Here is a 23,296-nt window from a genome sequence, read left to right as displayed (position 1 = left end):
AGGAATTTCCAATACTTATGATTTAACAGTTAGTTATTGTGAATTTTTGGATTTTCAGATTTTCGTATTTTCCTTTCTTATCTTCAAATTTTAGAATTCCGAATTTCTGAATTTTAGAATTTCCGAATTTTAGAAAAAAAAACAAAAAACAAAAGAAACTAAAACAAAAACAAACACATTTTTCAGCAGTGCACATCTAGTGACAACACAGGAAAACAATTGGCAAACAGGGCTTTGTCAACCTGTAACTGGAGGTATCTTAACCACTTGCTTACTGGGCACTTAAACCCCCCTCCTGCCCAGACCAATTCTTAGCTTTCAGCGCTGTTAGACTTTGAATGACAATTGTGCGGTCATACAACACTGTACTCAAATAAAATTTGTATCATTTTCTTCACACAAATGAAGCTTTCTTTTGGTGGTATTTAATCCCCACTGGGGTTTTTATGTTTTGCTAAACAAACAAAAAAAAATGGACATTTTTGAAAAAAAAACTTTGCAAACAGGTAATTTTTCTCCTTCATTGATATTTGCTGATGAGGCTGCACTGATGGGCACTGATGGGCTCTGATGGGTGGCATTGCTGGGTGGCACTGATAGCTGTCACTGATGGGCACTGATAGGTGGCACTAATGGGCACTGGTAGGTGGCACTGATATGTGCTGGTAGGTGGTATTGATAGGCAGCACTGGTGATAAGGCACTGATTGGTGACATTGATAGGTGGCACTCTGGGCACTGATGGGTGTAACTGTGGGAACTGGAAGGTGATGCTGGTGGGCACTAGTAGGTGGCGCTGGTGGGCACACGTCTCTGCAGAGGCTCTATTGATCAGGACCAATGATCGGCTTCTTTTTTTAGCGTGAGGAGAAAAAATAGCAGATTACTGGCTCTGTTTCGTCACATGATCAGCTATCATTGACTGACAGCTGATCACGAGGTAAGGAGTCGGGATCGACCCCTTACTCTGATCTGTGATCAGCCGAGTCTCATAGACTCACTGATCACAGAGCGCGCTGTGCGTGCCCTGCAGGGGGCGCTCAGGTAGCTCGAGCATGGGAGGACGTCTATGGATGCGCTCCTGGCAAATTAGGTCCATGCTGCAGCCATCTTTCGGCTATAGTGCGGATGGAGGTGGTTAATAGGGGTAGGATCACTGGGAAAAGCTGCAGCATAAAGTGAATTTAAACTCTGATTAAAAAAAAATGCAAACAGGTAGAGATTCTATGACAGAAGAGTCCCTAGTGGTCTTTTCTGTCATAAATGCTTCTCAGCCTGTCAGCGGTAATGTACTCTGAGTTGAGAACAAGGTTTTGAGCTCTGATGAAGTGATTCCAGTGTACATACATAGAAGTGACGTTATCGAGGCCTGGATATTCAAGCAGCCACATAGAGTGAACCTGGAAGGAAGACTGGGTGAAGATGGAAATTTGACAGGTAAGTTTGGGCTTTGTTTGATAGGTTGGTTTGCCATAATGCGCTAATTAATTTATGATGCATACTAGCACATTATGGCATAAACCTCCTGGGGGCTTTTAAATTATATATATATATATATATATAGCAGAGATTCCTTCTGCTTTTAAAAAAAATAAATTGTTTTTGAAATTCCTGAGTGATTGGGTTTACATTTACTTTTATCAGTGAGGCCTTGTAAGAAGCCAACACAGTTCTAATGTATGTATGGACAGCAGTGGGAATTTTTGTCAGGTATCTGATCAGTGACCAGCAATATAAAGAAATGCTGCCCTTGCCTCTGCAATGGAAGACATTGATTTTGCTCTCAGTGAGAACTAGATGCCTGTGTATTACTTTACTTTAGACAATGCTGTGCATTTCCACATCTTAGAAACAAGTTTTTTAGGTAGGAGATTCCAATGCTTAAAAAATGTATGGTGTCCAATTCTCTAGTGTAAATGCCTCTCTGGCATATGCATTTAGAAAATCATACATTTTTTCATCATACATTTTTGTCACACTCTCTTCTATAAATGCATTGTGTTTTTTGCGTATCAGAACTTTGCTGTAATTTTGTGTTATTTTGAAAATTAATATCTATATGTAACTCACCGTTTACCCGGGGAGGTCCTGTGCTTCGTTCTATTGGGTGTTCCAGGCTGGGATGTTCCACTCTGCAGATAAATTCCAGATCCTCCTTGTCTGATATCGGTGTGAAGGATAAGGAAGGGGAGCACTGATAGGAGTTATCAGCCATTCTCTCATGTCTTATATCAGATATAGTGTAATTGTGTCTGTTCTGTGTACAGTCAGTCACAGCATTTCCCTTCTTCTCTATCCAAGTCACTGTTAGATTGTTTGAGAAATAACCAGAGATTGTACATCTAACTGTGACCTCCTGGTGTAACTGCAGAATGAATGGAGTTATTCCTTTAATTTTCGGCCGCCATGGGAAATCTATAAAATATGGAGTTGAACTTGTCAGTATCAAGAATATAAACAGAGGTTACTTTATACAAAATACAACAGTGTGTTTGGACACTTTCAAAATGAAAATGAGAGAGAGAGAGCGAGAGAGAGAGAGAATACAGTTACAACACAATTCAATACAAGAGGGGCAAGGGTCCCAGATTGTGCGATATATATATATATATATATATATATATATATATATATATATATATATATATATATATATATATATATATCTCACATATAGACAGTGCCTTGAGTATATACACTATAAAGTATTCATACCCCTTGAAATTGTTCACATTTTGTCATGTCACAACCAAAAACATAAATGTATTTTATAGACCAACACAAAGTGGCACATAATTGTGAAGTGGAGGGAAAATGATAAATGGTTTTGCAACATTTTTTTAAACAAATAAATATCTGAAAAGTGTGGTGAGCATTTGTATTCAGTCAATACTTTGTAGAACCACCTTTCACTGCAATTACAGCTGCAAGTATTTTTGGGCAAACACAGAAAGGAAAAGAGCGCACGGCCGCTAATAAACAATTAAGGAAAAGTTTTCCATAAATTGCACACACATTTTTAAAGTAATGTAGGTTCATGATCTCATCTCTGGGATGGCCCCTGTAAGATGTACCGATGATTCAACCTCCCACACGCTCGATGGCAACCCCCCACAGGTTCCAGGGGGGGAGGGAGGGAGAGCCGATGGAGACCGAGAATCAGACAGCAGAACGTCAGCCTGTAGGGTTGCTATGACGTCACGTTTCGGAGACGTGGCCTCCCTTATTATGGCCTCCCCTGTACTGCTGTTTATTCTGAGTTACATCACCTCCCATTCACCTCATCTTAAATGGGCCATACCAAAAAAGGCACATATTATTAATATTATTATTATTTTTATTATTATTATTATTATTATTATTATTATACAGGTTTTATATAGCACCAACAGTTTGCTCAGCGCTTTACAACATGAGGGCAGACATTACAGTTGCATTACAATTTGGTACAAGAGGAATCAGAGGGCCCTGCTCGTTAGAGCTTACAATCTAAAATATATAACATTTATAACAGCAAATAGGGCTAATAGCAACCTTATGTCAACTCTATTATTAAAAACAATTATACACACACACAGAAAAATTAAGATATACACATTAAAAACCATCTAATAATTCATAAAAAAATATATACATATAAGAAATTCATGATGAGGTGGTATGTATTAATGCCTATATATTTGAAAGTAATGAAAATAAAAAAAAAGTTATATATGTATATAAAAATGTAATTAATGATGAAATAAATGAATTAAGATTGAATTCAATTAAAACAACCCTGGTATGGGTGTGTGTGTGGTCCTGGCTGATGGGCCACACCACTAATATCCATAGGAATGCCTAAATTAATAATTATTATTAACAAGAAAAAGAAAGAAAATGGGAAGGGGGTTATCTGAATACCCAACGCCCTAAATTAAAGTACTAATCTCCAGTTCCTTGTTTAAGCCATCGGGAGACATCGTATTCAAATTGAAAATCACAAATGTCTCCTGCATGCACAAACAAGAGAACCTTTCTCCCTCTGGGAGTGACATGGGTATGGCCTCAATGCCAAAAAGTTCCAAACCCTCTGTACTAGCACTGTGTACTTGACAAAAATGCAGAGGAACACTATGCTTATCTTTTTCCTGTTTAATGAATTGACAATGTTCTCTGGACCTAGTACGCATTTTTCGCACTATCCTGCCCACATAAAAATGACCACATGGGCACCTCAAACCATATATCAAAAACAAGGTACTACAGCAAATTGTTTTATGTCGAAAACCCGTCCATCTTTCCTCACAAAGGACTTTTTCCCATGACACATACATTTATAAGTCTTACACCTACTAAGTTTACATCTATAGGACCCCATCATGTTAGGAAAAATGGGAATATCTTTGATCTTTTTATGTTCGTTTTTAATGTAACTGAGTACGATCATGCTCTTGATGTTGTTCGCTCGCCTAAACACCACTTTGGGCCTTTCTGGCAGTACCCAACTAAGGGCAGGATCTTGTTCCAAAATGGCCCGGTGTCTCTGAATTGCCTTCTTGATGGCACAATGTTGGTCATTAAACTTAGTAATGAAAAACATGTCATGGGACCCTTCAGTAGTTGTTTCAGACTTTCCTTTATTTTCCAGCCCATCCCTGTACCGATCTATGGCTTTCCGAATGTGGTCTCTCTGATATCCTTTTCCCAGAAATGTTTGGGTTAGCACCTCTGCCTGAGACAGGTACTCTGCGATGTCAGTACAGTTCCTCCGCAACCGAAAGAACTGGCTATAGGGTATGTTGTCCTTCCATTTGGGGAGATGGCAGCTCCCACGATGTAAGTAGGAATTACTCATCGTCTCCTTAAAATGGGTTCTAGAGATTATCCTGCCCTCCTGATCCCACGACAACTCCATATCTAGGAATACAAGTAAATGTGTATCCACTACATGGTTAAATTTAATGCGTAAAAAATAAAAATGCATATAAAAGCAAAGGAGAAGGCCTTCAAAAAAATACAAGGCTGAGGGATCATCAGCATTCCAACTTTACAAAGAATGCAACAAGAAATGTAAGGGTGCAATCAGGGCGGCTAAGATAGAACACAAAAGGCGCATAGCGGAGGAGAGTAAAAAAAATCCAAAGAAATTCTTTAAGTACAGTACATAAATAGTAAGAAAGGGAGGTCAGATCATATTGGTCCCATAAAGAATGATAAAGGGAATCTGGTTACTAAGGATTGAGAGATGGTATTGAATTTATTCTTCTCCTCAATTTTCACAAGGGAATCGGGGGGCTTCAGTAACCAAAACTGCAATGTTTATCCTCATGACATGTAACAGGAAGAAGCCTCATGGCTAACAAAGGACAGAATTAGAAAGAGACTTAAAAAACTTAACAATAATAAGTCACAGAGACCAGATGGATTGCACCTGAGGGTCCTTAAGGAACTCAGTCAAGTAATCTGTGTATATTTGGAAACTTCTGCGCTCTATGGGAAATAGAAAAGTAACTAATGGAAAAAAGCTGCAATCACTAAATGAGTTGTCTCTCACCACTAAAAAAATGAAATAAAGGATGTGATGCGCTGATTTCCAACCATACAATGATCGCGATAGGCCACAAGTATGCGATTATCAAATAAAGTGCAACTGTGCATAAATTAATCAAGTGATGCTTCTGTGCATATATAAAAGTGATAGCTGGTGCATAAAACCATAAGGTGACTCTATGTGCAAACAAACGCAGATTTGTCATATAGACCAAAATACATATATGAAGTGTGTAAACTTAATTACAAAATGTATATAGTGAAGCAAAGACAAGTTCTGGGTATACGTTAAAGTGATAACTGGTGCAAGGACCATAAAAGTGACTTTATGTGCAAAAAAACGCAAATTTGTCATACAAACCAAAAAAATTTAAAAAGTGAATATACTTATCAAAAAGTGTATAAAATGGAGCACAGACAGGTAAAAAAAAGGAAAATATAAAATATTCAATTCAAGTGACCAGCGTGATTGAAGGTAAATGTCCCATACACAGTCAGATCATGCAATCCGGTAAATACACTAAGTAAAACGTGCAGCGTGCTGGGCAATTAATCCATCCGTGATGATCCGTGCAAAAAAGCGAATATTATGCAATTACCTCACTGCTGTGAGTGAACAGCAATATAAATGATGAACACCAGGATGATTGCAGAAAACGGCTGTGTAACACAATCTTTAGGAGACTTCTCTAACTTCCTCTAACTTCCTCGTGAATGGCAGGTAAACTCAAAGGAATAGATTAAGAGGGACCGCCATAGTGTAGTATTTAAAACATAGAAGTTTTATTAAACAAGTTTAAAAACTACTCACAAACGAAGCTGATATAAACACATCTGACAGACAGCATTAGAGTAAGACCGGATATGGACGTCACTTCCGGGTTCCTACGCGTTACGTCTTGGAGACTTCAACTGGGATGATTACACAGGGTACAGGAAGCGACTTATAGGTGTACTGGGCGGAGCTTCGTCGCCCATTTCATTAGTATGCCGATGCGCCGCTGTGTAGCCATAGTAATGCTAGTGGGGGGCGGGCCAATTAAACTTGAATGTTCTGAGTGACCTCCCATCTGAATAAATAAGGCATTAAACAACAGCGCAACGGGGAGAGTAAATACAGGGGCAGAGCGAAAGAGCGGGGGAAGAGGGTTTGGCCGGACATTATGCTAGGTTTGGCGAACTGATTAAGTTATAACTGCGGACTGCGCCGTGCCATAGACCGTGCTATATGTTACTATAATGCTGTGAAGCAATAGAGCACGTCCGGCGGCCATTTTATTGGAGCTTAATTTTAAATCTGTAGGTGGCCATGTTTTTGGAGGTTTAGTAACGTCTGGAGCAGTAATTTAAATAACAATAAAGCCAAAGTTAGAAAATAAAGGTACGGAACCGCACCAAACATGAGAACCTCAATAGGTATTAGTATATCTTATTGGGTCAGCAAAGGAAGGTAAATAATGAGTAAGAAAAAATGTCTTATATCAATAGATACAGAAAGCTATACATAAACAGCTATATTTAGGAGACAGAAAAAATAATTAAAAACAATTTAAAAATATTGTTCTATTTTGAAATAAAGTAGTGTCCAAAGGGAGGTTACTGGGCAGATTACAAATACACATAATGTGGAGACACGGAGATGACGTACACATTAGGGATGCGATACAAACATAGCAAGTTAAAAAAATATAAAATACATAAAATCGCATAAAATGTTTAACCTAAAATTATAGGAACATAAGCTTAAAAATCGCATGGCATTAAGATGACAATATGCAAATAAATCGTTTTAAAAGGTATAAGAAAATTAAAATATTGACAGAACATAAAAGCACCATAGCACGAAATCGCACATAAAAAAGTATATCATTGGGGGGCTAAAAATCGCTAATGAAGCAGTTCAAGTCGAACTCTATATTTAATCCCCTGGGGGCAAAGGTATCAAGGGTATATATCCATTTGGACTCTATCTTACTTAGAGTCCTCACCTTGTGCCCTCCCCTCCAATGTCTGACATAAGGGACAATACCCCAAAATTTCAAATGCTTGGGGTCTCTGTTATGGTGAATAGCGAAATGTTTAGAGACATTGTGTTTATCGTACCCCTTCTGTATATTTTGTATGTGCTCTTTCAATCGAGTTTTTAAAGGCCTTTTTGTGCGGCCTACATACTGCAGACCGCAGCTACACTCTAAAACGTACACAGCGCCTACTGTGTTACAGCAAATAAAATCTTTAATCTTGTGAGTATTACCGGTACTTGAGGCTAAAAATTCGAAGACTTTACTAGGTTTACTTGCTCTAGTGCACGCTAAGCATCTTTTACAGGGAAATAAACCTTTCCCAGTGAAGAACGTGAAATTATTCACAGGAGGATCAGGTATGTTTTTGACTAGCATGTCTCTGAGGTTAGGGGCGCGTCTATAAATGAACTTCGGTTTAGGAGGTAGAACTTTGTGCAAATCTTTATCGTTTAAGAGAATGTGCCAGTGTTTTTTGATTATACTTTCTATTTTTTTATATTGGTTGTTATAATCCAAAATTATTGCTCCTTCTACACCTTTTTTGTCTTTATGTTGCGTTTTCATATCTTTAAGGAGATGTTCACGGTCCATCTTCTCCACTTCTAATATTTTTTCTTGAATTACGCACTTGCCGTAACCTTTCTCCTGGAATCTCTGTCCCATGGATTCGGCTTGTTCAAGGAACACTTCTTTTTTGCTACAATTTCTCCGTAGGCGCATAAATTGCCCCTTGGGGATATTGAAAAGCCAGTTTTGGTGATGGCAGCTTGTCAACGGGAGATAACTTTTAACTTTTAAAATGTGTCTTAGTTTCTATTCTCCCGTCACTTTGTGCAATTAGTAAATCCAAGAAAACTATCTCCTTCTCATCTGAATTCCAGGTAAGTTTTATATTCAAATTATTCTCATCTAATTTTTGTTGGAACAAATTAAGGCTGGCACTACTCCCTTTCCAAAGTATTAAAATATCGTCAATATAGCGTCTATATAGCACTAGTTCTTTCGGTGGGTTTGAAAATACTGTGTTCTCTTCCCATCTAGCCATGAATAAACCGGCCACACTAGGGGCAAATTTAGCCCCCATGGCGACGCCTGTGGTTTGGTGATAAAATGTCTTATTAAACCAAAAATAATTATTTTTTAAACAAAAGTCGAGACATTTAACTAAATATTTTCGTTGAGAGCAAGTGAGGTCGGAGTGGTTTCTCAGACCCCACTTCACAGCCTCGCATGCTTCATGATGGGGAATTATGGTATAGAGTGAAGTTACGTCTGCCGTAATTAGAATAAAAGGTCCATCATGTGTGAGCTCTTCTAAAATCTGTAAAACGTGCTTAGTATCACGGAGATAAGCCTTCGTCTTCTGTACTGTCGGCTGTAGAAAGTTATCTATGTAGGATCCCATCCTTGAAGTGAGGGAATCTATCCCATTTACTATGGGTCTAGGTGGAGGGTTGGTCCTGTCCTTGTGAATTTTAGGTAAGTAATAGATAATAGGTGTTCTTGCTGCTTCTGGTATGAGGTATTGAGCTTCTTTTTTGCTCAAAATTGCTTTTTTTAAACCCAAATGGACTACAAGCTCAAGCTCCTTTCTTCCTCTGAAGATGGAGTTTTTTGGTAAAATAGTATAGGTCTTGGTGTCGCTCAGCAATTTTGCCATATTATCATTATATTGCGTTTTGGACAAGACTACAATGCCCCCACCTTTGTCCGCTGGGCGGATCACTATATCTTTCCGCTCACTGAGGCGTTTCATTCCACATCTCATATAATTCGGTTCTGTATGTTTCTTAGTGTCAAGGTCTTTTAAATCTTCTGCAACAATTTTCTTAAAAACGTCTACAAATTTGTTATTACTGATTTGCGGGTTAAAAATAGATTTATTCTTAAAAGTGCTATGTTTGATGTCATCAGATGGGAGGACAGAAGTAGTTCTGGGGTTGTTCAAAAAATATTTTTTCATATTTAAGCCCCTTACATACTTCTGAATGTTTACATAGGTCTCGAATTTGTTCAGGTTCTTTTTTGGGGCAAACTTGAGGCCTTTGTCTAGTACTGCCAATTCTTCCGTTGTTAGCGAGATGCCACTCAAGTTGAATACACCTTCTCCTTTTACTCTCTTTTTCGCTTGAGTTCTCGCTCCTGCTCTTCTTCCTCTCTTCTTTTTGGACTTCGTTCTCTGTCTCTCTGCACATCCCTCACCCTCGGAGCATGGTGATCCGGGCCCCTTCCTAAAAAAGCCCTGTTTGCATTTGGATCGGGATAGTAGGTTTGATAATACTGATCTTCCCTTTCATTCTCTCGATAGTCCCTTAATGGTGCATAATGATTGTAGGTGCGGACTGAATAATGGTCATAGGGTCGATAATAGGGTTGTGCTGGACCCCAATCCTCTCTCTCTCTTCGATTCTGATCGTAATATGGAGCAGGATTCCTTATTTGAGGAGGATAGTAGGGGGCTCGAGGCTGTTCATAAGAGGGGTGATGCCATTGGTCATCCTGATTCGCCCTCTTATTCTGGGCTTTTTTCCAGTGGGGTTTTTTCCACCCCTTTTTTGGCGTATGGGAATTGTGCGGAGGCCTTTTCTCTGGATATTGGGGTGTTGATTGTTTGGAATAATTCTGTCCCACATTGGGTCTATTCCTCATTGGAGACTCATTGGATACATTTCTTGTTTGTCCACTTGTAGATGGTGCCATATAAGGTACTGCAGTGGGGTTAGTTGGAGGTAATAGAGTCTCTATTCTTACAGGTCTCTCAGGTGTTGAGTAGGCAGAGATGGGATCTAACCGTCCCAACTGGCCCTGCCACCTAAACACCTGATCGTTTTTAAAATCCCCCATGTCTCTAGCATATTTTTTGCTCTTCCTTGTTTGGACCTCTTTATCTTTTTTGATCAGGTCTTTGTTAAGCTGTGTTGTCAGAGTGAGGAATTCCGCAGAATCTTTGTGTATCTCCAGATCATTTTTTATTTGTTCAATATTGTGTTCAACCATCCTGATCTTTCTCTGTTTTCTTTTAATCAGGAATTGTAATAGCTCCAATCCTTTTTCATTAAAGAATTTGAACCATTCATCTATTGACTCCTGGTCCATCAATCCATCATTGGGTGGTACATCCCACCTTAGCCGTCTAGGGACTAACCCATCCTTCAGGTATTGTTCGAAGGTAGTGGTGTCCCACCATAAGCTCACTCTTTTTTCCATATTATATCTCAGTTTTTTGGTAAGTTGCTCCACACTATTATTCTTAGATTTGGTCTCTATGTTGGTTGCATTAAATACTTCTTCTAAATTGATCTTTCTTTTTTCTAAAAAAGAGAAGACCTCCATATTTGCAGCGGAAGGAAAAAAGTTTATGTAAACTTGTACTGTGTATATTTGGAAACTTCTGCGCTCTATGGGAAATAGAAAAGTAACTAATGGAAAAAAGCTGCAATCACTAAATGAGTTGTCTCTCACCACTAAAAAAATGAAATAAAGGATGTGATGCGCTAATTTCCAACCATACAATGATCGCGATAGGCCACAAGTATGCGATTATCAAATAAAGTGCAACTGTGCATAAATTAATCAAGTGATGCTTCTGTGCATATATAAAAGTGATAGCTGGTGCATAAAACCATAAGGTGACTCTATGTGCAAACAAACGCAGATTTGTCATATAGACCAAAATACATATATGAAGTGTGTAAACTTAATTACAAAATGTATATAGTGAAGCAAAGACAAGTTCTGGGTATACGTTAAAGTGATAACTGGTGCAAGGACCATAAAGTGACTTTATGTGCAAAAAAACGCAAATTTGTCATACAAACCAAAAAAATTTAAAAAGTGAATATACTTATCAAAAAGTGTATAAAATGGAGCACAGACAGGTAAAAAAAAGGAAAATATAAAATATTCAATTCAAGTGACCAGCGTGATTGAAGGTAAATGTCCCATACACAGTCAGATCATGCAATCCGGTAAATACACTAAGTAAAACGTGCAGCGTGCTGGGCAATTAATCCATCCGTGATGATCCGTGCAAAAAAGCGAATATTATGCAATTACCTCACTGCTGTGAGTGAACAGCAATATAAATGATGAACACCAGGATGATTGCAGAAAACGGCTGTGTAACACAATCTTTAGGAGACTTCTCTAACTTCCTCTAACTTCCTCGTGAATGGCAGGTAAACTCAAAGGAATAGATTAAGAGGGACCGCCATAGTGTAGTATTTAAAACATAGAAGTTTTATTAAACAAGTTTAAAAACTACTCACAAACGAAGCTGATATAAACACATCTGACAGACAGCATTAGAGTAAGACCGGATATGGACGTCACTTCCGGGTTCCTACGCGTTACGTCTTGGAGACTTCAACTGGGATGATTACACAGGGTACAGGAAGTGACTTATAGGTGTACTGGGCGGAGCTTCGTCGCCCATTTCATTAGTATGCCGATGCGCCGCTGTGTAGCCATAGTAATGCTAGTGGGGGGCGGGCCAATTAAACTTGAATGTTCTGAGTGACCTCCCATCTGAATAAATAAGGCATTAAACAACAGCGCAACGGGGAGAGTAAATACAGGGGCAGAGCGAAAGAGCGGGGGAAGGGGGTTTGGCCGGACATTATGCTAGGTTTGGCGAACTGATTAAGTTATAACTGCGGACTGCGCCGTGCCATAGACCGTGCTATATGTTACTATAATGCTGTGAAGCAATAGAGCACGTCCGGCGGCCATTTTATTGGAGCTTAATTTTAAATCTGTAGGTGGCCATGTTTTTGGAGGTTTAGTAACGTCTGGAGCAGTAATTTAAATAACAATAAAGCCAAAGTTAGAAAATAAAGGTACGGAACCGCACCAAACATGAGAACCTCAATAGGTATTAGTATATCTTATTGGGTCAGCAAAGGAAGGTAAATAATGAGTAAGAAAAAATTTCTTATATCAATAGATACAGAAAGCTATACATAAACAGCTATATTTAGGAGACAGAAAAAATAATTAAAAACAATTTAAAAATATTGTTCTATTTTGAAATAAAGTAGTGTCCAAAGGGAGGTTACTGGGCAGATTACAAATACACATAATGTGGAGACACAGAGATGACGTACACATTAGGGATGCGATACAAACATAGCAAGTTAAAAAAATATAAAATACATAAAATCGCATAAAATGTTTAACCTAAAATTATAGGAACATAAGCTTAAAAATCGCATGGCATTAAGATGACAATATGCAAATAAATCGTTTTAAAAGGTATAAGAAAATTAAAATATTGACAGAACATAAAAGCACCATAGCACGAAATCGCACATAAAAAAGTATATCATTGGGGGGCTAAAAATCGCTAATGAAGCAGTTCAAGTCGAACTCTATATTTAATCCCCTGGGGGCAAAGGTATCAAGGGTATATATCCATTTGGACTCTATCTTACTTAGAGTCCTCACCTTGTGCCCTCCCCTCCAATGTCTGACATAAGGGACAATACCCCAAAATTTCAAATGCTTGGGGTCTCTGTTATGGTGAATAGCGAAATGTTTAGAGACATTGTGTTTATCGTACCCCTTCTGTATATTTTGTATGTGCTCTTTCAATCGAGTTTTTAAAGGCCTTTTTGTGCGGCCTACATACTGCAGACCGCAGCTACACTCTAAAACGTACACAGCGCCTACTGTGTTACAGCAAATAAAATCTTTAATCTTGTGAGTATTACCGGTACTTGAGGCTAAAAATTCGAAGACTTTACTAGGTTTACTTGCTCTAGTGCACGCTAAGCATCTTTTACAGGGAAATAAACCTTTCCCAGTGAAGAACGTGAAATTATTCACAGGAGGATCAGGTATGTTTTTGACTAGCATGTCTCTGAGGTTAGGGGCGCGTCTATAAATGAACTTCGGTTTAGGAGGTAGAACTTTGTGCAAATCTTTATCGTTTAAGAGAATGTGCCAGTGTTTTTTGATTATACTTTCTATTTTTTTATATTGGTTGTTATAATCCAAAATTATTGCTCCTTCTACACCTTTTTTGTCTTTATGTTGCGTTTTCATATCTTTAAGGAGATGTTCACGGTCCATCTTCTCCACTTCTAATATTTTTTCTTGAATTACGCACTTGCCGTAACCTTTCTCCTGGAATCTCTGTCCCATGGATTCGGCTTGTTCAAGGAACACTTCTTTTTTGCTATAATTTCTCCGTAGGCGCATAAATTGCCCCTTGGGGATATTGAAAAGCCAGTTTTGGTGATGGCAGCTTGTCAACGGGAGATAACTATTTTTATCTACACTTTTAAAATGTGTCTTAGTTTCTATTCTCCCGTCACTTTGTGCAATTAGTAAATCCAAGAAAACTATCTCCTTCTCATCTGAATTCCAGGTAAGTTTTATATTCAAATTATTCTCATCTAATTTTTGTTGGAACAAATTAAGGCTGGCACTACTCCCTTTCCAAAGTATTAAAATATCGTCAATATAGCGTCTATATAGCACTAGTTCTTTCGGTGGGTTTGAAAATACTGTGTTCTCTTCCCATCTAGCCATGAATAAACCGGCCACACTAGGGGCAAATTTAGCCCCCATGGCGACGCCTGTGGTTTGGTGATAAAATGTCTTATTAAACCAAAAATAATTATTTTTTAAACAAAAGTCGAGACATTTAACTAAATATTTTCGTTGAGAGCAAGTGAGGTCGGAGTGGTTTCTCAGACCCCACTTCACAGCCTCGCATGCTTCATGATGGGGAATTATGGTATAGAGTGAAGTTACGTCTGCCGTAACTAGAATAAAAGGTCCATCATGTGTGAGCTCTTCTAAAATCTGTAAAACGTGCTTAGTATCACGGAGATAAGCCTTCGATAAGCAGGAGCGAGAACTCAAGCGAAAAAGAGAGTAAAAGGAGAAGGTGTATTCAACTTGAGTGGCATCTCGCTAACAACGGAAGAATTGGCAGTACTAGACAAAGGCCTCAAGTTTGCCCCAAAAAAGAACCTGAACAAATTCGAGACCTATGTAAACATTCAGAAGTATGTAAGGGGCTTAAATATGAAAAAATATTTTTTGAACAACCCCAGAACTACTTCTGTCCTCCCATCTGATGACATCAAACATAGCACTTTTAAGAATAAATCTATTTTTAACCCGCAAATCAGTAATAACAAATTTGTAGACGTTTTTAAGAAAATTGTTGCAGAAGATTTAAAAGACCTTGACACTAAGAAACATACAGAACCGAATTATATGAGATGTGGAATGAAACGCCTCAGTGAGCGGAAAGATATAGTGATCCGCCCAGCGGACAAAGGTGGGGGCATTGTAGTCTTGTCCAAAACGCAATATAATGATAATATGGCAAAATTGCTGAGCGACACCAAGACCTATACTATTTTACCAAAAAACCCCATCTTCAGAGGAAGAAAGGAGCTTGAGCTTGTAGTCCATTTGGGTTTAAAAAAAGCAATTTTGAGCAAAAAAGAAGCTCAATACCTCATACCAGAAGCAGCAAGAACACCTATTATCTATTACTTACCTAAAATTCACAAGGACAGGACCAACCCTCCACCTAGACCCATAGTAAATGGGATAGATTCCCTCACTTCAAGGATGGGATCCTACATAGATAACTTTCTACAGCCGACAGTACAGAAGACGAAGGCTTATCTCCGTGATACTAAGCACGTTTTACAGATTTTAGAAGAGCTCACACATGATGGACCTTTTATTCTAATTACGGCAGACGTAACTTCACTCTATACCATAATTCCCCACCATGAAGAATGCGAGGCTGTGAAGTGGGGTCTGAGAAACCACTCCGACCTCACTTGCTCTCAACGAAAATATTTAGTTAAATGTCTCGACTTTTGTTTAAAAAATAATTATTTTTGGTTTAATAAGACATTTTATCACCAAACCACAGGCGTCGCCATGGGGGCTAAATTTGCCCCTAGTGTGGCCGGTTTATTCATGGCTAGATGGGAAGAGAACACAGTATTTTCAAACCCACCGAAAGAACTAGTGCTATATAGACGCTATATTGACGATATTTTAATACTTTGGAAAGGGAGTAGTGCCAGCCTTAATTTGTTCCAACAAAAATTAGATGAGAATAATTTGAATATAAAACTTACCTGGAATTCAGATGAGAAGGAGATAGTTTTCTTGGATTTACTAATTGCACAAAGTGACGGGAGAATAGAAACTAAGACACATTTTAAAAGTTAAAAGTTATCTCCCGTTGACAAGCTGCCATCACCAAAACTGGCTTTTCAATATCCCCAAGGGGCAATTTATGCGCCTACGGAGAAATTGTAGCAAAAAAGAAGTGTTCCTTGAACAAGCCGAATCCATGGGACAGAGATTCCAGGAGAAAGGTTACGGCAAGTGCGTAATTCAAGAAAAAATATTAGAAGTGGAGAAGATGGACCGTGAACATCTCCTTAAAGATATGAAAACGCAACATAAAGACAAAAAAGGTGTAGAAGGAGCAATAATTTTGGATTATAACAACCAATATAAAAAAATAGAAAGTATAATCAAAAAACACTGGCACATTCTCTTAAACGATAAAGATTTGCACAAAGTTCTACCTCCTAAACCGAAGTTCATTTATAGACGCGCCCCTAACCTCAGAGACATGCTAGTCAAAAACATACCTGATCCTCCTGTGAATAATTTCACGTTCTTCACTGGGAAAGGTTTATTTCCCTGTAAAAGATGCTTAGCGTGCACTAGAGCAAGTAAACCTAGTAAAGTCTTCGAATTTTTAGCCTCAAGTACCGGTAATACTCACAAGATTAAAGATTTTATTTGCTGTAACACAGTAGGCGCTGTGTACGTTTTAGAGTGTAGCTGCGGTCTGCAGTATGTAGGCCGCACAAAAAGGCCTTTAAAAACTCGATTGAAAGAGCACATACAAAATATACAGAAGGGGTACGATAAACACAATGTCTCTAAACATTTCGCTATTCACCATAACAGAGACCCCAAGCATTTGAAATTTTGGGGTATTGTCCCTTATGTCAGACATTGGAGGGGAGGGCACAAGGTGAGGACTCTAAGTAAGATAGAGTCCAAATGGATATATACCCTTGATACCTTTGCCCCCAGGGGATTAAATATAGAGTTCGACTTGAACTGCTTCATTAGCGATTTTTAGCCCCCCAATGATATACTTTTTTATGTGCGATTTCGTGCTATGGTGCTTTTATGTTCTGTCAATATTTTAATTTTCTTATACCTTTTAAAACGATTTATTTGCATATTGTCATCTTAATGCCATGCGATTTTTAAGCTTATGTTCCTATAATTTTAGGTTAAACATTTTATGCGATTTTATGTATTTTATATTTTTTTAACTTGCTATGTTTGTATCGCATCCCTAATGTGTACGTCATCTCCGTGTCTCCACATTATGTGTATTTGTAATCTGCCCAGTAACCTCCCTTTGGACACTACTTTATTTCAAAATAGAACAATATTTTTAAATTGTTTTTAATTATTTTTTCTGTCTCCTAAATATAGCTGTTTATGTATAGCTTTCTGTATCTATTGATATAAGAAATTTTTTCTTACTCATTATTTACCTTCCTTTGCTGACCCAATAAGATATACTAATACCTATTGAGGTTCTCATGTTTGGTGCGGTTCCGTACCTTTATTTTCTAACTTTGGCTTTATTGTTATTTAAATTACTGCTCCAGACGTTACTAAACCTCCAAAAACATGGCCACCTACAGATTTAAAATTAAGCTCCAATAAAATGGCCGCCGGACGTGCTCTATTGCTTCACAGCATTATAGTAACATATAGCACGGTCTATGGCACGGCGCAGTCCGCAGTTATAACTTAATCAGTTCGCCAAACCTAGCATAATGTCCGGCCAAACCCCCTTCCCCCGCTCTTTCGCTCTGCCCCTGTATTTACTCTCCCCGTTGCGCTGTTGTTTAATGCCTTATTTATTCAGATGGGAGGTCACTCAGAACATTCAAGTTTAATTGGCCCGCCCCCCACTAGCATTACTATGGCTACACAGCGGCGCATCGGCATACTAATGAAATGGGCGACGAAGCTCCGCCCAGTACACCTATAAGTCACTTCCTGTACCCTGTGTAATCATCCCAGTTGAAGTCTCCAAGACGTAACGCGTAGGAACCCGGAAGTGACGTCCATATCCGGTCTTACTCTAATGCTGTCTGTCAGATGTGTTTATATCAGCTTCGTTTGTGAGTAGTTTTTAAACTTGTTTAATAAAACTTCTATGTTTTAAATACTACACTATGGCGGTCCCTCTTAATCTATTCCTTTGAGTTTACCTGCCATTCACGAGGAAGTTAGAGGAAGTTAGAGAAGTCTCCTAAAGATTGTGTTACACAGCCGTTTTCTGCAATCATCCTGGTGTTCATCATTTATATTGCTGTTCACTCACAGCAGTGAGGTAATTGCATAATATTCGCTTTTTTGCACGGATCATCACGGATGGATTAATTGCCCAGCACGCTGCACGTTTTACTTAGTGTATTTACCGGATTGCATGATCTGACTGTGTATGGGACATTTACCTTCAATCACGCTGGTCACTTGAATTGAATATTTTATATTTTCCTTTTTTTTACCTGTCTGTGCTCCATTTTATACACTTTTTGATAAGTATATTCACTTTTTAAATTTTTTTGGTTTGTATGACAAATTTGCGTTTTTTTGCACATAAAGTCACTTTATGGTCCTTGCACCAGTTATCACTTTAACGTATACCCAGAACTTGTCTTTGCTTCACTATATACATTTTGTAATTAAGTTTACACACTTCATATATGTATTTTGGTCTATATGACAAATCTGCGTTTGTTTGCACATAGAGTCACCTTATGGTTTTATGCACCAGCTATCACTTTTATATATGCACAGAAGCATCACTTGATTAATTTATGCACAGTTGCACTTTATTTGATAATCGCATACTTGTGGCCTATCGCGATCATTGTATGGTTGGAAATCAGCGCATCACATCCTTTATTTCAGTCAAGTAATCGCCACACCATTGTTCCTAATTTTTATGAACAGTCTACTGACTGGAATGGTACCAGCTGATTGAAGAAAAGCTAATATAGCACCAGTATTTAAAAAAGGCCAAGATACATCCCTGGAAATTACAGACCAGTTAGCCTAAAATCAATTGTATGCAAGCTCTTGGAGAGGATGATAAGGACTATATACAAGATTTTAGTATTGACAACGGTATCATTAGCAGTAACCAACATGGATTCATGAACCGTGTTTCCCGAAAATAAGACCTGCCCTGAAAATAAGACCTAGCGCTATTTTTCAGCAGGGTTGGAATATAAGCCCTACCTTGAAAATAAGCCCTAGTTTAAAATGCTTCTAAAATCATATAATCCACTCTATTACAGTAGAATATAATGTACAATGTAGGTGTTTCTATAATATAATTGTGGGGAAGAGAGCTCTGGTGGGTCATAGAAGCGCAGAGCGGTGCTATAAAGAAGGTATTTGGCACAATTATATTACAGAAACACACACATTGTACATTATATACTGCTATAAAGAGTGGGTTATAGGATTTTACAAGCATTTTAACTCGGTTCACACTGGGGATTCCTGTCAGGCAGAGAGAGAGAGGGGGGGAGAAGACACATTACATAGTAAGACCTACCCTGAAAATAAGCCCTAAAAATTAATATAAGACCTGGGCCTATTTTCGGGGAAACATGGTAGATAAAGGAAGGCCCTTAGACGTGGTGTATCTGGATTTTGCAAAAGCATTTTCTACAGTTCCTCATAAACGTTTACTGTAAAAAGTAAGGTCCGTGGGAATGGACCATAGGGTGAGTACATGGATTGAATACTGGCTACAGGGGTGAGTTCAGAGGGTAGTGATAAATGGGGAGTACTCGGAATGGTCCAGGGTGAAAAGTGGGGTCTCCCAGGGTTCTGTCCCGGGACCAATCCCATTTAATTTATTCATAAACCACCTGGAGGATGGAATAAACAGCTCAATCTCTGTATTTGCGGACGATACTAATTTAAGCAGGGCAATAGCTTCTCCGCAGGATGTGGAAAAACTTTGCAAGAAGATCTCAAATGAATGGGGTGGGCAACTACATGGCAAATGAGGTTTAATGTAGAAAAATTTTGAATCATGCATTTGGGTGACAAAAATATGAATGAAATCTACTCACTAGGGGGAAATATTCTGGGGGAATCTAGGATGGAAAAGGACCTGGGGTCCTAGTAGATGACAGGCTCAGCAATGGCATGCAATGCCAAGCTGCTGCATGCAAAGCAAAGAGAATATTGCCATACATTAAAAAGGGGATTAAGGGAATAAAACAATAATTCTCCCACTCTACAAGACTCTGGTCCGGCCACACCTGGAGTTTTCTGTCAAGTTCTGGGCACCAGTCCTCGGGAAGGATGTGCTAGAACTGGAGAAAGTCCAAAGAAGGGCAACAAAACTGATAAAGGGACTAGCAGACCTTAGTTATGAGGAAAGGTTACGAGCACTGAACATATTCGCTCTGGAGAAAAGATGCTTGAGAGGGGATATGATTTCAATGTACAAATACCGTACTGGTGACCCCACAATAGGGATAAAGCTTTTCCGCGAAATGGAATTTAATAAGACACATGGTCATTCACTAAAATTAGAAGAAAAGCTGTTTAACCTTAAACTGCGTAGAGGGTTCTTTATTGTAAGAGCTGTAAGAATGTAGAATTCTCTTCCACAAGCAGTGGTTTTGGACTTGTGTCTTTTTTTAACCTCGCCTACTATGCAACTATGTATTCCCATATGTGTTGTAATTACAATGGGAAACAAAACTAGCAACTGTCCTGAAGGGGCCATCCCAAATAATGAGCACGTCGTCGATATAGCGCCTGTAATAGATGCCTAGTAAAGGGGTTTTTGGACCAGATGATTTGTTTCTCCCAGAAGCCTATAAACAGATTGGCATAGCAAAGTACAAAGTGAGCACCCATAGCTGTGCTAAATATCTGTCTATAGAATGATGCATTAGCCACTTGGCGCCCAGGGTACATCATATGACGGCCTCGGCTTTGTGGTGTAATATCTGACTAATGCCTGAGGCTACAGACATCATTCAGATATCGGCATTTTCAGCCAGCGATTCCCTGCACCATAAGAATGATCATCGCAGCTGTTCCACTTCTACCGACTCACCACTTCCATCGGTGAGTCGGACACAGGATCCGCTGAATGAATGAGAATGATCATAGAGATTTCCGGTGGACCACGTGGTCGCTGGAGTCTATGATCGTTCGGAGGCCGGGCACGATGTTATGACGTTACGCCCGGCCTCTGCATTCAAAATAATGGCGCCGCCTCGGCTGGGAAGCCATGATCATTTTTTAAAATTTTTTTTGTTTTAGGCTTCCCAACCTAGAGGTGATATGTGGGGTCTTATTGACCCCATATCTCACTGTAAATAGGTCCGATCATGCCATATTCCTATTACAAGGGACGTTTACATTCCTTGTAATAGGAATAAAAGTAATTACATTTTTTTTTAAAGTATCAAACCAAAAAAATAAAAGTAAAATTAACAATAAAAAAAAAAAATGTAAAGCACCCCTGTCCCCGTGAGCTCGTACGCAGAAGCGAACGCATACTGTATGTAAGTTCCTCCCACATATGAAAACGGTGTTCAAACCACACATGTGAGGTATTGCCGCAAACGTTAGAGCGAGAGCAATAATTCTAGCACTAGACCTCCTCTGTAACTCAAAACATGTAACCAGTAAAAAAAATTAAAGCGTTGCCTATGAGGATTTTTAAATACCAAAGTTTGGCGCCATTCCACGAACATGTGCAATTTTGAAGCATGACATGTTGTTAGGTATCTATTTACTCGCCATATCTTCATCTTTCACATGATGCAAAAAAATTGGGCTAACTTTACTGTTTTTTTTTAAAGCGTGAAACAGTTTTTTTTTCTGAAAAAAACGTGTTCTAAAAATTACTGCGCAAATACTGTGCGAGATAAAAAGTTGCAACGACCGCCATTGTATTCTCTAGGGTCTTTGCTAAAAAAACATATATAATGTTTGGGGGTTCTATGTAATTTTCTAGCAAAAAAATTATGAATTTTACATGTAGGAGAGAAATGTCGGAATTGGCCTGGATGCGAAGTGGTTAAACTGAAAATAGTTCCTCTCTAGGGCAAAACTGGTGCAAGAAAAAACAATTGGCTTCTTGGGTATGTCTCTACCAGCTTTGTACATCTAGAGAGTGACATTTTTGCCCATTCTTCTTTGTAAAATAGCTCAACGTCTGTCAGATTGAATGGAGAGCATCTGTGAACAGCAATTTTCAAGTCTGGCCACAGATTCTCAATTTGATTTAGGTCTGGACTTTGACTGGGCCATTCTAGCACATGAATATGCTTTGATCTAAACCATTCCATTGTAGCTCTGGCTGTATGTTTAGGGTCATTGTCCTGCTGGAAGGTGAATATCTGCCCCAGTCTTAAGTGTTTTGCAGACTCCAACAGATTTTCTTCTAAGATTGCCCTGTATTTGGCTCCATCCATCTTCCCATCAACTCTGACCAGCTTTCCTGCCCCTGCTGAAGAAAATGCGATGGGATGGTGTGTTCAGGGTGATGTGCAGTGTTAGTTTTCAGCCACACATAGCGTTTTGCTTTTAGGTCAAAAAGTAACATTTTGGTCTCATCTGACCAGAACACCTTCTTCTACATTTGCTGTCTCACCCATATTGCTTCTCGCAAACAGCAAACAGGACTTCTTATGGCTTTCTCTCAACAATGTCTTTCTTCTTGCCACTCTTCCATAAAGGCCAGATTTGTGGAGAGCACGACTAATAGTTGTCCTGTGGACAGATTCTCCCACCTGAGCTGTGGATCTCTGCGGCTCCTCCAGAGTTACCATGGGCCTCTTGGTTGCTTCTCTGATTAAAGCTCTCCTTGCCCGGCCTGTCAGTTTAGGTGGGTGGCCATGTCTTGGTAGGTTTGGAGTTGTGCCATACTCTTTCCATTTTCCGATGATGAATTGAACAGGGCTCCGTGAGATGTTCAAAGCTTGGGATATTTATTTATCTAACTTGGCCTTTTTTAACCCTGCTTTAAACCTCTCCACAACTTTATCCCTGATCTGTCTGATGTGTTCCTTGGCCTTCGTGATGCTGTTTGTTCATTAAGGTTCTCTAACAAACCTCTGAGGGCTTCACAGAACAGCTGTATTTATACTGAGATTAAATTACACACAGGTGGACTCTTTACCAATTAGGTGACTTCTTCTAAAGGCAATTGGTTCCACTAGATTTTAGTTAGGGGTATCAGAGTAAAGGGGGCTGAATACCAATGTACGCCACACTTTCCAGATATTTATTTGTAAAAAAATGTGAAAACCATTTATAATTTTTCTTCTACTTCACAATTATGTGCCACTTTGTGTTGGTCTATCACATAAAATCCCAATAAAATACATTTACTTTTTGGTTTTACCAGGACAATGGTAAAAAACATGTAGAAAAATTTCAACGGGTAGGAATACTTTTTCAAGGCACTGTATATATACAGTTGTGCTCATAAGTTTACATACCCTGGCAGAATTTATGATTTCTTGCCCATTTTTAGAGAATATGAATAACAACACAAAAACATTTCTTTCACTCATGGTAAGTGTTTGGCTGAAGCCATTTATTATCAATCAATTGTGTTTACTCTTTTTAAATCATAATGACAACAGAAACTACCTA

General features: G+C 38.7%; 1 protein-coding gene across 9 annotated transcripts in view; it reads right to left on the bottom strand.

Annotated features, from left to right (window-relative positions):
- LOC143923729 (uncharacterized) overlaps positions 1–23,296 on the bottom strand; it is a 179,262-nt gene that overhangs the window by 88,005 nt on the left and 67,961 nt on the right. For all 9 annotated transcript variants that reach the window (XM_077447542.1, XM_077447547.1, XM_077447548.1 and 6 more), the window contains exon 9: positions 2,070–2,414. In XM_077447542.1, the coding sequence (XP_077303668.1) occupies positions 2,070–2,414 (345 nt within the window). The remainder of the gene's footprint in view (positions 1–2,069; positions 2,415–23,296) is intronic.

Source organism: Lithobates pipiens, unplaced genomic scaffold (genome assembly GCF_037356315.1).
Source record: "Lithobates pipiens isolate NorthernLeopardFrog02 unplaced genomic scaffold, aLitPip1_a1.2 Scaffold_22, whole genome shotgun sequence".
In the NCBI taxonomy this organism is placed as follows: domain Eukaryota; kingdom Metazoa; phylum Chordata; class Amphibia; order Anura; family Ranidae; genus Lithobates; species Lithobates pipiens.
The sequence above is the reverse complement of the archived record's forward strand: the minus strand, read 5'-3'. Positions and strand labels throughout refer to the sequence as shown.